This window comes from Dromiciops gliroides, chromosome 2 (genome assembly GCF_019393635.1).
Source record: "Dromiciops gliroides isolate mDroGli1 chromosome 2, mDroGli1.pri, whole genome shotgun sequence".
In the NCBI taxonomy this organism is placed as follows: Eukaryota; Metazoa; Chordata; class Mammalia; order Microbiotheria; family Microbiotheriidae; genus Dromiciops; species Dromiciops gliroides.
This window is the reverse complement of record NC_057862.1, coordinates 651780040-651795220: the sequence shown is the minus strand read 5'-3', so window position 1 is coordinate 651795220 and position 15181 is coordinate 651780040. Positions and strand designations below refer to the sequence as shown.

General features: G+C 44.2%; 1 protein-coding gene across 7 annotated transcripts in view; it reads right to left on the bottom strand.

Moving 5' to 3' along the window:
• Nucleotides 1–15181, bottom strand: part of WWP2 (WW domain containing E3 ubiquitin protein ligase 2) — a 120981-nt gene that overhangs the window by 28690 nt on the left and 77110 nt on the right. For 6 of the 7 annotated variants that reach the window (XM_043985718.1, XM_043985715.1, XM_043985714.1 and 3 more), the window contains one exon: nucleotides 5296–5385. In XM_043985718.1, coding sequence (XP_043841653.1) covers nucleotides 5296–5385 — 90 coding nt within the window. Of the gene's footprint in view, nucleotides 1–5291; nucleotides 5386–15181 lie in introns of those variants that run through there. The other variant, XM_043985720.1, reaches the window with a different exon arrangement.

Sequence of the window (15181 nt, the reverse complement as noted above, 5' to 3'; positions counted from 1 at the left end):
TTGGCTATTTCTTCAGAGCTTCTGACCCCCACTCTTTGCAACCACTAGACTGCTCTAACCCCTAAGCTCTCTTCAGTCCACAGGTCTGGTTTTGAGACTGCTGCCTGCCAGATACCTCCATTTGAACATCTGGCAATATTTCAAATTCGACAGATCTATAAGCAAACTCATCCACTTTCCCCCAAATGACCTCTCCTCGCTGCCTTCCCCGTCTTTGTATCAATGTTTCCAGATGTGAACATGTGGATTGATCCTGGTCTCTCCCTGTACTGCCCCCTTTTCCTACACCAGTCAATAGGGAACCAAGTCATAGCACTCTTTCCTCCACAATGCCTCTTGTCCTTTCCTTTCTATTCCCAGGGCCATCTGCCTAATCTGGGCCTTCTATCTGGTTAATGCCTTCTGCGTACCCTACTGCAGTATTCTCCTTACTGATTTCCCTACATCTGGAATCCCCCTTCTCCAATCGATCTTACATATCACCATTGTATTAATCTTCTTCAAATACCATTCTGCTCTTATCCTCCTATGCCTCCAGTGAAAATGCTCCAAGGGCCATTTGTTGCCAATAGGGCCAAAATACTCAGATTAGCATTCAAAATCCTTCAAAATGTGACCCCAACCCTAGCTCTCCAAATGCATCTCCCATTAATCTCCCTCCATGAATTCTCCTCCCACCCCAAACTGGTCTCTTGGTTAATCCTCATTCACATCTTGTACTTCTCCTCCTCCATGCTACTGTTGGTAACATCCCCCTGCTCAGGATGCCCTCCCTCTTTCTCTCCATGCCATTTAAGGCTGCCCAGCTCAAGCCTCACTTTCTCTGTGATGAGGTCTTTCCCCAACTATCCCAGTTAGGAGTCACCATTACCAGTCTTTGAACTCTTAAGAGTATTTCCTCTCTATAATAATCACCTGCCACAAAGTATGGGTCATTTCATATTGTTATTTATCTCTCCATGTAAATGGCTTGTTTCCCAACTCGACAGTAAGAACCTGGAGGGCAGGGGCAGCTAGGTGGTGCAATGGATAAAGAAAGTACTGGCCCTGGATTCAGGAAGACCTGAGTTCAAATTTGGCCTCAGACACTTGACATTTACTAGCTGTGTGACCCTGGGCAGGTCACTTAACCCTCATTGCCCTGCAAAAAGACAAAAAACAGGGGGCAGCTAGATGGTGCAGTGGATAAAGCACCGGCCCTGGATTCAGGAGGATCTGAGTTCAAATCCAGCTTCAGACACTTAACATTTACTAGCTGTGTGATCCTGGGCAAGTCACTTAACCCCAATTGCCTCACCCAAAAAAAAAAAAAAAGACAAAATACAAAAACAAAGAAAACCCAAGAACCTGGAGGCCATAGATCTTTTTTTTTGGGGGGGGGGTGAGGCAATGGGGGTTAAGTGACTTGCCCAGGGTCACACAGCCAGTAAGTGTTAATTAAGTGTCTGAGGCCAGATTTGAACTCAGGTGCTCCTGACTCCAGGGCCGGGGCTCTATCCCCTGCGCCCCCGGCTGCCCCCGGCTGCCCCCTGGGTCATTTTTATAGGCGTCGGTGCGTCAGAGTTTAAGACGGTGCCCTTCTCACGAGGGGCATCTGCTAAGCATTTGTTGCTGATGATAATGAGGATGAGCACGGCTGGATGACAGGGACAAGCAAGAGCTTCCCCTTTTCCCAAGCCTTGAAAAAGGCTCCCTGGTCTAGTGTCATCCCTGAACATTCTGGGAAATGGAATGAGAAGACCAAGGGGAAAAACCCAGCAAACGAGACTGACAGCCTCATGGAATAAATTATGTTTCAAGCAAAGTTCTTCGTCTGGGGCTGTGAACCTGAATTTGGGGTGTGGGGGAGACTTACATATTTGTTTTCACTAACTTCTGGTCTCTTTTGAAATCCTGTGGGTATAAAAACCTTATTCTGAGAAGTCCATAGGCTTCATTCATTAGACTGTCAAGGTGATCCATGACTCCCAAAAAAGGACCTTCCCCCCAAAGATTTAAAGGGACAAAGTGACCAAGTGCCCCCTGACCAATAGCCAGTTATAAAAGCAGAAGTACATGGGGAAGAAATGGCCTCTCTGTCACCCTAAATCTACCAGGAGGTCTACAGAAAAGCCTAGAGCCGGAGGAGACCAACGCAGGAATGCCAGAGATCAAAAGGATGGAGGGAAATGATGTAAAGCGTAACAGATTTGTGCTCTACCAGTCAGTGGCAATGGCCTCCTTGTTTGTGGTCCTTCCAGCACCACGCTCCGGGTCCATCTTCCTGCATTGGCCCTGGCTGTCCCCAGTGCCTGGAATGCTCTTCCCCCACCCCTCTACCCCTTCTCTGCAGGAGGCCTTCCCCCCTTCCAACATCTTCCCCTCCGAGATTACCTTCATCTAGTCTGTAGATGTCTTCTGCGTACCTAGTGATTTACATGTTGTGCCCCCCCCCCGCCCCCGCCCCCAAGAACCTGGCTGCTGGAGGACAGAGGCTGTTCTTTGCATTTCTTTGAATCTCCAACCCTTAGCAAGTACCAGGCACACAGTAATCACTTAATAAGTGCTTGTTAATGGACTGTCCGCCTACCTGCCTGCCTGGAAGGAACCCTAGAGGTCCCAGAAGGGTTATGTGATGGCCAGGACCCCAGGGTTAGAGCTGGGGCATACCATGAAAGCTGCTAATCCAGCTCTCTCCTTTAGAAGTCAAGACGAGTCACCCAAATGCAAAGTGCTAGAAGGAAGTGGGAGAGTCAGGGGCTAAGCCGCCGTGCCACAGGACCACACTGTGAGCAGAGCACCCTTCCTGGACCTCGGCTCCCTGGAATGAAAGTACGACAAGGACTAGAGAGATGGAGGCGCCGGGGAGGGAAGGCTCTGCAAGGGAGAGACAGAAAGGACACCGGCCATTTCACTCGAGGGAGACGCAACAACAGTGGAGAAGATTCCTCGTTTTCCTCAATAATGCTACAAGCAAAGGAGTCAAGACTGGCAAAAGCCTGGGCCACCCTCCTCGACACGCTGGCATAGCAGGGAAACATCAGAACGGCTCGGGCCTGGTTGTTCCTTTGGTGCTTGCTGCGGCCGAGGGCACGTACCGAGCGGAAGCCACCGGCCCATCTTATTTCAGAGACAAACTAGGTGGTGGCCAAGGCTGGACAACAGAAAGGCTGTGGTGGGCCCATGGCTGGAGCTCTCTTTCCACTGACCGATAAGGAGAGCACAAGCATTAATTGAGCCCTTTTGTTTCACCCAGCTTTCTCCACTGTGACACCACATGAGGAGCAAGAGGGCCTGAAGAATTGAGAAGAATAAAGCTTTGGCTTCAATGTTTTCCTTTAAGAAGAATTCAGGGGGAGGGGGGTGCAGCTAGGTGGCGCAGTGGATAAGCACGGGCCCTGGATTCAGGAGGACCTGAGTTCAAATCTGGCCTCAGACACTTGATACTTACTAGTTGTGTGACCCTGGGCAAGTCACTTCACCCTCACTGCCCCGCAAAGAAAAGAAAAAAAGATTAAAAAAAAGAAAAAGAGGAAGAGGAAGAATTCGGGAAATAATCATAAGGAGGCAGGAGGTGCTAAGATCAGGCCTCAGCAGGAAGCCCCCATCCGGGTCTCACCACAGTGCTAAGAGGAAGAGGAAGCTCACTCTTAAACAACGTCATGGAACGGCTTTGTTTCCACGCCATCCAAGTACTGACTAAGACCAGGCCTGAATAACTTGTAGGAAATATCTCTGATATAATTGTGTGAGAGAGAAAGAGAGAGAGAGAGAGAGAGAGAGAGAGAGAGAGAGAGAGAGAGAGAGAGAGAGAGAGAGAGAGGGAGGAGAGAGAAAAGGAGGGGGGGAGAGAGAGAGAGAGAGAGAGAGAGAGAGAGAGGGGTGGAGGGGGGGAAGAGGTGAGGGGAAAAAAGGACAGAGACAGAATTTCCTCCACAAGAAACAAAATAAAACCCCACCCGTTCAGACTTACATGAAAGGGGCGAGGCCACCTTATACTACATCCTGATCACACAATGTGAATGTCTACGAAATGGACCATTGAAAGATAATGCTTAACTTGGGTCATTCTAAAAGTGAAATTCTAAAGTCATTCAAAGTGAAAAATGGAAATAATAATGAGAAGTTACCAGAAACTCTTTTCCCAGAAGGGATGGGAAAGGGGGAAAAAAAAATCCTCCTACTGGAAAACCCTAAGCTAGGAGGAGACTCCTCATGGAAAGTCCTAGGGAGAGAAGGTGGGGCCGTGTTTGCTCAGGGCCTGACTGGCATGTGGGCGGTGGCCGGGCTCGAGGCCTCTCAGGTATCCTGCCCGCTGCTGGCCCCCCTTCCCACACCACACTGAAGAGGAGGGAGGGAAGCCTGCCCGTCCATGGACATATAAACCCTTCGTGGCTACTTTCTTAGAAAAGGGTTCTTTTTTCTGTGAGTGGGAGACGTTCCCTTTCAAAAGCTTTCAATGTGGGGATTCACATTTGGAAAGAACGTTCTGTCCCTGGCAGACAGAGAACCAAACCACTTCTCCTTCCCTTGGAAGCCCCCTCGTGTCGTCTGGTTATGGCAGAGAATGCCCCTCCCTCCCTCCAGAACCCAGATCACTGGAGAGGCAGACTGTCTGCAATGGCAGATCTTTCGAAGGATAGCCTTCCTATCTGATCTCGCCAGCTCCTTTTTATGAGGTTTTCAAGAACACGCTCTACCTTTACCTCCTTCCACCCTCTCTTCTGAATGCTACAATGATGATGCTCTAAAAATCTCCATACAGACTTGACAAATGATTCCATATGAGCCCACAGGAAAAGCGAATAAGAAAGAATTCAGGTGGCCCAACAGAGGTGCTACAATATTTTGTAAAACCCGGTAGACATGGACAGCTAGGTGGCGCAGTGGATAGAACACCGGCCCAGGAGTCAGGAGGACCTGAGTTTAAATCCGACCTCAGACACTTGACACTTACTAGCTGTGTGACCCTGGGCAACCCAATTGCCTCACACACAAAAACCAAAACCCAGTAGACCGTCCTAGAAACACGTGACTCAATAACAGAAAAGTTTCTGTGCAGTGAAATCTACTGACTTGCAACTGGGCATCTATAGTCTAAGGTCTCTCCAGTGGTCTCAAATTTTAGGTCCCCAACCCCAAGGCTCCCCTTGCTACTTGGCAAGGCCAATGCATGCCCACAGGTAACACCTGCAGGCCTCAAGTCAATGCGGCAGAGATAGAAAAAGGGAAGAGGCAAGGAGGAGAGCGAGCACAATATGTTGGAAAGGAGAGTTCCCTTGGCAGAGGATCCGGGAGCAGTCTTAGGAATCTTACCCTGGAGGAAGGGGCCTTTCCCAGGTAGTCGTTTTCGTATTGTGGTCAACATAATAGACCCTCCCATTGGGCAGCTCTCGTTGTTCCCATCTGAAAAGAAATAAAACAAAAGAGATATGAGGTGCACAGGGAAAGGAAACCAGGTGCAGTGGGGCCCAAAGCCCCAATGAATCCCACAAATCCAACAACAAGCAAGTGCCTACGATGTGCAAGATACCTGTGAACAAAGATTTTTAAATGACGGAGGCACTGTCCTCAAAGAACTTATTAGAATTGAGTGGATAATGGAGGTGACATAGACAGACCTAAAAAGTCCATAATCCCTTAGAGCAGAGCAGGCGCTCCAGGAATCTATCTACCTCTTACTGGACAGTACCTAGTTCTATTTTTCTGCCTGGATCACACCTTTTGGTGGGGGGGAGGGCGGGAAGAATGTTACATGATTACTCTCAGCTCTGGCGCACACTGCATTTTCCTGGGCTTTCTTTCCCCCATGCGTGGAACACTCTCCCTCCTTATCTCCTCCAGCAGCTGGTGACCCAGGCTTCCTTTGTGTCTCAGCTCAAACTCTACCTTCTGTAAGAGGTCTTTCACAGTCCCCCTCCAGACTCACACCTTCCCTCTGGGATGGCCCTCCATTTGTACTGTATATATATTGCATGTCCAGAGTGATCTCCACTTTGTCTCCTCATTACACTCCAAGTTCCTCAAAAGCGGGAATCATTTCTGCCTTTCTTTATCAAGAGCATTTAATACAGTACTCAGCACACAGTAAGCATTCATTAAGTACTTACTGACTTGATCATATATGATCATGATCAAATGTATCTTCAGAATATAAGAACAACAGATAACTCAGAAATCCCAGATGTATCGTCATTTATTTGCCCTCTCTAGACACGATGCCAAGCTTGGCTTCTACTTCTATCATCAGTACTCATGGAAAGGCAACAAGGTAATCATCATAACAACTAGCACTTCTAAAGTGCTTTAAGGTTTGAAAAGCACTTTATAAAACCTGGGAAGACTTATACCAGTGGATGCAGAGTGAAATGAGCAGAACTAGAACACCGTACACGGTAACAGCAATAATAGAAGGATGATCAACCATGAAAGACTTGGCTCCTCTAGTCAACACAATGATCCACAACAACCCAAAAGGACTCACGATGAGCAATGTCATCCACTAACAGAAAGAAAAGTGATGAAATCTCGCTGCAGACTGAATTTTTGGCACTTAATTTTTTCACAACATTGCAAATGTACAAATATGTTTTGCGTGACTTCATGTGTATAATGAGTATTGTATTTCTCACCTTCTCAACAGGTAGTGGAGGGAGAAAATAAGTTTTAAAAAAAGGGCACACATGGGGGCGGCTAGGTGGCGCAGTGGATAAAGCACCGGCCCTGGAGTCAGGAGGACCTGAGTTCAAAGCCGGCCTCAGACACTTGACATTTACTAGCTGTGTGACCCTGGGCAAGTCACTTAACCCCCATTGCCCCACAAAAAAGGGGGGGGGCACACACACACACACCCAATCTCATTTGAGTCTCACAAAAACCTTGTGAGATAGGTAAGGAGGATATTGTTTATCTCCATTTCAACTACATTGTCGTCTTCTCACATCCCGTGCTACCTTATTATATTATAGACCCTGCCAGACTAAGTTTCTGACTTGGCATGCTCCCACCATTCACTGCCTTCACTACTACTAATGTGCTGCTGAATGTGATGGAAAAGTTCAGAAAAGCATGCTAAATGGATCCACCATAGATTTATGTTACTTAACTCAACCAGGCCCTCACTGCCACAAGGCCATCCTTTTCTTCCTTCCTAATTATCTCCCTCTCCTCAGCAGCTCTTCCAAACCCTCCTCAAACCCCCCATGGCTCTCCCTCTCCCCATTCTCTGCACAGAGAATCTTGCCTCATGTTTTACAAAAACAAATTTAAGCCATTCACTGAGAGCTCCTTCTCCTCCCTTCCGCCTTTCACATCATCTGGTGCCTTATGCCACTATCTTCTCATTCACCCGTCTCAGAAGAAAAGTGGCCCTTCTCTTGGCTAGAACCCCTCTACGTGCACAACAAACCCCATTCCATCTCATATGTTCCGAGAGAATGTCGCCTGTGTCACCCCATTCTATCACTTACCTTTAATCATCCCCCATCTATTGGTTGCTTCTCTACTCCCTACAAAAAGATCTTTGTCTCTCCTTTCCCCCAAAACTCTCACTTCACCCATCCATTCCCTACTCACTATTGTCCTACAAAGGGGTATGCTAACTCCAGTTCCTCCTGGCTCACTAAAGCCTAATGTTAATAATGCAGAATAAACTTAAAAGTGTGTTGTGTATGGGGCAGCTAGGTGGTGCAGTGGATAGAGCATTGGCCCTGGATTCAGGAGGACCTGAGTTCAAATCCAGCCTCAGACACTTGACACTTACTAGATGTGTGACTCTGGGCAAGTCACTTAACCCCCATTGCCTCGCCCCCCCCCCAAAAAAGTGTGTTGTGTATATATTCTTTTTCCCAAAAGGGCTGGAGAATGAGTTGTTAAATATTTTTCAATCAATCAATCAATATTTGTCAGGGACCTACTCTGTGCCCAGCATTGTGCTAAGCCCAGTGTAGAGGGTAAAAGATGAAATGGGAACAGAGCTAGGTCCAGAATTGAGTCACAAGATGAAGTCAGTGTGGTTCATCCAATCCCCACTACCACTTGATGTTCTAATCCCCTCACAGAGAATATCAAAAAAAGGGGCAAAAGACAATCCCTAACCTCCAGGAGCTTACAATCTAATGGGGGAGACAGCATGCAAACAAATATATACAAATGATATATAAGATAAATAGAAAACAATTAACAGAAGACACTGGAATTCAGAGGGGTTGGGAAAGGCTTTTTGTAGGAGGTAGGATGAGACTTAAAGGAAGTTAGGGAGATCAGTAATTAGAATAGAGGAAGCAGAGGATTCAGCCAGAGATGCCTGGGGCCGAGAGTTGGAATGTTTGGTTCATGAAACAGTCAGGAGGCCAGTGACAACAGATGAAGAATATATGTCAGCGGGGCAGCTAGGTGGCACAGTAGATAGAGCACCGGCCCTGGAGTCAGGAGTACCTGAGTTCAAATCCGGCCTCAGACACTTAACACTTACTAGCTGTGTGACCCTGGGCAAGTTGCTTAACCCCAATTGCCTCAAAAAAAAAAAAAAAAAGAATATATGTCAGGGAGTAAGTTGTAAGGAGAGTGGAGGGAACTGAGTTATGAAGGGCTGTAAATGACACACACAGCATTTTGTATTTTTGTTCCTACAAGTAATAGGGAGCCACTGGAATTGAGTAATGGGGTGACATGATCGGACCTGCACTTTAGGAAAACCTAAAATAGATTGGACTGGAGTAGAGAGAGACTTGAGGCAGGCAGACCCACACACAGGCTATTGCAATAGTCCAGGTGTGAGGTGATGAGAGCCTGCACCAAATGGGTAGCAGCATCAAAGGAGAGAAGGGGGTATATTCAAGAGATGTTGCAAAACCGAGATCGACAGGCTCTGACAACAGCTTGGTACAGCCAGGGATAGGGGGAAGAAATAGTGAGGAATCCAGGATAACTCCAGGGCACACTAGCACTCACTCCAAAGTTCCTTTTTCTTTTCCTATATCTTCTTTCAGAAAAAGAAAATAAGGACAGCTAGGTAGCTCAGTAGATAGAGCACCGGCCCTAGAGTCAGGAGGACCTGAGTTCAAATCCAGCCTCAGACACTTAACACTTACTAGCTGTGTGACCCTGGGCAAGTCACTTAACCCCAATTGCCTCACCAAAAAAGAAAGAAAGAAAGAAAGAAAGAAAGAGAAAATAGATTTTTATTGATATCTTTTTTCACACTGCCCAAATTTATTTTTAAATGTTTTTTATATTCTGAGATTAATAAATGCCAAACAAAACAGGAGTTTTCATATATATGTATACGCATATATTAGAACAAAAGAGGTCCATATATAAAAATGCAGAACTCTACTACGCAGTTTGATTTTGTCTGATTTTGGTTTTAAGTATATAATAAAGACAACATATAACTTTAAAAGCTGTCTTAATTTCCCACGATTCTTTCAGGCCTTCCTTCCATTCTCTTCTGTGTATTTTTTTTAATGCTTCAAAGAGCCTCTTTTCCTTCTTTCCTTTCTTTCGCTATCCTGTTCTACCTCACCTTCCCACCCAACCCCCAAATTGGAAAAAAAGGAAAACAAAATCTTCTAACAAATGGGCCTAGTGAAACAAAACAAATTCTCACATTGGCTTTGTCTGAAAATATGTGTCTGATACTGCAACTTGAGTCTGTTCACTCTCTGTCAATAGGTGGGGAAGCATGTGCCATTATCAACCTTCCGGAATACTGACTGGTCATTGCATTGGTTAGAATTCTTAAGTCTTTCAAAGTTGTTTTATTTTTAACAATGTTGTGATTGTGGTGTAAACTTTTCAGCTGGTTCTACTCAATTCCTTTAATCATTTCTTATGGTACAATAAACATTCCATTACATTCACATATCATCATCTTTTCAGCCATTCCCTGATGGGCACCTTGGTTTACAGTTTTTTGTCACTGCAAAAAGGGCTGCTAGCTCTTGCTCTTTCCATACATAAAGTACACAAACACACACATATACATACATACATATATAAAGAGATACACACACATATAAATACATACATATCTATAGATATAGGTATATATGTACAAGGTGGGCCAAAAGTCACAACTATTTAATAACTCCTTTATTTTGTTTTTAATTTATAATACCATAGCATCCTATACGGTTTACTCAGGAAATGAATTTACATTACATGTGAAAAATCAAATCTTTTAAATGGCAAAAAATAAAGAAAAAATAATTTTCAAAAAGTTACTCAAACATCAGACCTCTTCATGACTTTTAACTCACCCTCTCTATATAGCAGCTTTTTGCATTTCACATATATGTGTGCGCGCACATGCACATGCACACACATATACATGTCTTTTTCCTTATTCTTTGATCTCTTTGGGTACAGGCCTACTAGTGGTATCTGTGGGTCAAAGAATAAGCCCCAAATTGTAGCTTTTTGGCTGTGGTTCCAAATTGCTTTCCAGAATGGCTGGCCCAATTTGCAGCGCCACCAACAGAATATTAGTGTGCCTCTCTAGGTTTGATTTTCCTCTCCTCTCTAGGCTTTAGTGACAGTCTATTGTGGTTCCCTTGCATTTATCTGACTACTCCTCAGTCTCCTTAGCTGGATCTTCATCCAAGCCATACCTGTCAGGGCTTTGTTCTCAGTATTTTCTCCACTTAAACTATCACTTGGTAACCTCATCAGCCCCCTGAGATTCAAATATCATCTCTATCCTGATGATTCTCAGATCTACTTATCCAGCCCAAGCTCTTTATTAACTTCCAGTCTCACATATCCAACTGTCTATTTGAACATCTCAAATTGAATATCCCATAAACATCTTCACATTTAAATTTCTGAAACTGAACTCATTTCTCTTTTTGGAGATGTCTTTGGGATATAAACCTAGCAGTGGTATTGCAGGATCCAAGGGTATGCACAGTTCTATAGCCTTTGGGGCATAGAAACTAAACTAAGCTCATTGTCTTTGCTCAAAAACTCTTCCTTCTTCCTAAATTCCCTATTACTGCTGAAGGCACCATCTTCCCAATCACCAAGTTTCACATCCTCATTCTCATTTCCCAAATCCAATTTGTTTCCAATTCCTATTTAATCTACCTTTGCAATATCATTCATATATACCCCCTTCTCTTCTCTGATACTGACACCACCCAGGTACAAACCCTCATCATCTCTCACCTGGACCATTGTCTTAGCTTTCTGGTTAGTCTCCCTGCCTGAAGTCTCTCCCTGTTCCAGTCCTTCCTCTACTCAGCTGTCAAAGGAATCTTCCTGAATTGTAGGTATGACAATGCTTAGTCCCATTCAATAAACTTCAGTGGTTCTCTATCTATAGGCTCAAAAAAAATTTTTTTTCATTTGACGTTTAGAGCCTTTTACAACTTGGCCCCCTGGGACCCTTCTGGTCCCCTTAGACCTTACTCCCCACCACGTACTCTTTGATACAGTAACATTGGTTTCTTTGCTTTTCCTCATATAAGATACTTCATCTCCTGAGGACTCTGCGGTTTGTCACTAGCTGTCTCTCATGCCCCAAGAGCCCCTGCTTGTCTCCCACCACCTACTGGCTTCCTTCGTGTCTCACCTAAAATTCAACCTTGAACAAAAAAGTCCCCGTCCCCTCCACTGCTAGTGCTTTCCCTCTGAGATTATCTCCAATTTATCTCACACACATGTATGTATGTATATATGTGTATGTACATGTGTAGACAGATAGATAGACAGACAGACAGATAGATAGATAGATAGATAGATAGATAGATAGATAGATAGATAGATAGATAGATAGATAGATAGATATGTTGCTTGTACATGGTTGTTTCTATTCTGTCTCACCACTAGATTGTAAATACCTTGAGGGTAGGAACCTTTTTCTTTTGGGGGGGGGGGAGGCTTTTCAATCTCCAGAACTTAGTGCCTGGCACATAGAAAGTACTTAATAAATGCTTGCTGATTGACTTTTATATATAATTAATCTAAGTACCTTTCTTAGAAATTTATTTAGTGGCCCATTTGAATTTTAATTTGGCAGATAAAAAAAAGAAAAAAAGAACAATCCCCACTCTCAAGAGCTGACATTCCAGTTTAAGGAAACAAGGCCATATACAAGTATATGCAGAATAAATAAAAAGAAAATAAAGACAAGGCAGTTTGGAAGACAGGACATTAGCATGTAAGGTGATCAGGAAAGGCTTCAAAACTCTGACCCACACGACAACCAGCCACAATTTCAGAGAAGCCAGGATGAAACGTTCTGTCTACCTCCAGGATAGAGAGCTGATGGACTCGGAGAGCAAACTAAAACATACTTCTTTCTTTCTCTCCCTTTTTTTTCTTTCTCCTTCTTTCCTTCTCTTCTTTTTTCTTTCACATAGCTAATGTGTGAAATGGTTTTCTCTGACAATACATATTTGTAACAGGTTCGGTTTTTCTTGCTTTCTCCATGGATGGGGGAAGGTGAGGTAGGAGGAAGAGGAGAATTTGGAACTGAAAATAAAATAAAAGTGCATTTTTTAAAAGGAGAGGCATTGCTTGAGCTGTGTGTGTCTTGAAAGAAGAAAGGGACCCTCAAGGCCAGGAACTAAAGATTCTGGGGTGCCAAGATGTTTGCTTCTTGATGGTTTCCTGAATCTTAGATACACAGATGTACACAGTACAGAGGTAGTATTGAGAATTCTTCAGAGCTCTGGACCAGATGTCTGCCATACCTTCCCTCTTCTCCAACACAGAAGAGAAAGAAACACCCTATTTTCCACCTGGAAGCTTTTGGCCAATCTCCTTGCCACAAAGCAACCAAACCAGAGTCCATCTGCTTACTTTTCAGTCACTAATTCACCACCTGGGCAACTGTCCACCTGTGGGCAGTGCTTCCCCCTTGTCAAGAGCAAACTATCTGCTGTAGGTGTGAAGGATGAAGGGGGATAAACACATTTCTTTTTATACCAAAAATTCTTTGCACAATTCTTCCATCTGTAGCCCCAACTTGTGACAATCTTGCCTTTGTATTTCACTTAGTTAAGGCACTTTTACTATGCCTTAGATAATGCCTGAATTTTGGACTAGAACCTTGAAGGCTTCCCCCCACTTCACCCCATCCTCAGAAAGGGGGGCAATTCAAATCCAGTTGTTGTTGTTTTATTTGTTGTTGTTTTTGGTGTGGCAATTGGGGTTAAGTGACTTGCCCAGGGTCACACAACTAGTATTAAGTGTCTGAGGCTGGATTTGAACTCAGGTCCTCCTGGCTCCAGGGCTGGCATTCTATCCATTGTGCCACCTAGCTGCCCCCCCACCATACCATTTGTAAAACGCCTTTAACTGTCCTCCAGTTGCCCCGCCCTTCCCCCAATCTTCCACTCCCAGAGAAGAAACCAGTTTGCTTTTTGAAGTTCTTTTCACTTATAACTAAGGGACCATCTCCATCTTATCTTTGATCCCAGCTGATTCTAGGAATGAAGGGATCCCCTTAGTGTCCAGGCATTCAACATTCTTCTGTGAATTTATCCTTTTGTTAGCTCAGTTAAAAAGATAACTACCAGGAGAAAGAGACCTCTTTTCACTCACTTTCCGCACCGCCCCCCCCCCCAGTTTATCTCCCTGCAGTATCTAACTTCTGCTGGCATCAAATGTCCACTTTGGCTTTCCTGATCCATAACTCTAGCTAGGCGGTTTCCCTGTGGCTCCGGCTCTCAACAGCTCCCCTATTCAGTTAGTTTTCTTATACACATGATCCATAAAGGTCCCTTCCTTTCATTCACACAGCACAGCTGGCAAATTCCAGCATCATCAATCAATCCTTCACTCCCCTCGCTAACTGCTGACCCTTAGTCAATCTCCTTAGCTTGGGTCTCCTTGAGCTCGGGTGACACGTGTGGGGAATTCTTTTCATTAACACTCCCCGTCAGAGGTTATATCTCTGTCCCTTTTAACCACCTTTTTATGGTGAGATTAAAACACTTTCCCATCAAAATACCAACGGATTTCAAGGCTACTCTGAAGGTTCACCCCCTCCATGTGAATCGCTCTGTTTGATGTTTTTAGAAAGAGAGTTCAAAGCATCAACCTTATTTTCAGGCTCCTACCCAACACATTGCTCCTTGGCCTACTGTGAGGGACATTCAATGGAACCACGAACTAACTGCCCAGGACCTTTGTACTGTGGACTGCCCAAAAAGCAGTTGGCAATCACTTAATCTTGGTTATAGGCTTCTAAAGTCACTTTTTGTCTCTTGAGAATTTTAACTTTCTATTCGTTAGATATATAGATATATATCTGTGTCTAAGGATTATGAGATTAATTGTAAAAAAAATCACTTTGTTGGATGAAAACTAATATTCTAGTAATATTTGTAAATATTACAGGTACACTTTGCCCCAACCCCACCTTTTTGAGGTGCTCTGAGGAAGTGTGGTAGAGTAGAACTGGGCTGGATTTGAACCCAGGCCCTTAGACTCTAGCTCTAGCACTCTTTCCACTGTACCACATTGCCTCAGAGCGCCTCCAGAAGGTAGGATTAGGACTTCTTATTCACAAAGTGTATTACTGATTAGAGAAATGTAAATTAAAATAACTCTAAGGTACCACTTCACACCTATTAAATTGGCTAATAGGCCAGAAAAGGAAAATGACAAATGTTGGAGGGGAAGTAGGAAAACAGGCATATTAAAGTGCTGTTGGTGGAGTTGCAAACTGTTCCAGTCGTTCTGGAAAACAATTTGGAATTACATCCAAAGGATTATAAAACTATGTATACCCTTTGATCCAACAATACCAATATTAGACCTGTATCCCAAAGAGATCAAAGGGAAAAGAAAAGGACCCACATGTACAAAAATATTTATAGCAGCTTTTTTTGTGGTGGCAAAGAATTGGAAATTGAGAGGATACCCATCAATTAGGGAATGGCTGAACAAGTTGTAGTATGTGATTTTGGTGGAATGCTATCGGGCTATTAAGAAATGATGAGGGGAAGAGTTGCTGAAAAACCTGGAAAGATCTATATGATATGATGCAGACTGAAATGAGCAGAACCAGGAGATCACTATACACAGTGGTAAAAGCAGTATTATCATGATGATCAAAAACTGTGAAAGACATTAGCTACTCTGATTAATACAGTGATCCAAGACAATTCTGAAGGGCTCATGATGAAAAATGCTAACCACCGCCACAGAGAGAACTGATGAACTCTTGAGAACAAATTTAAGTATAATT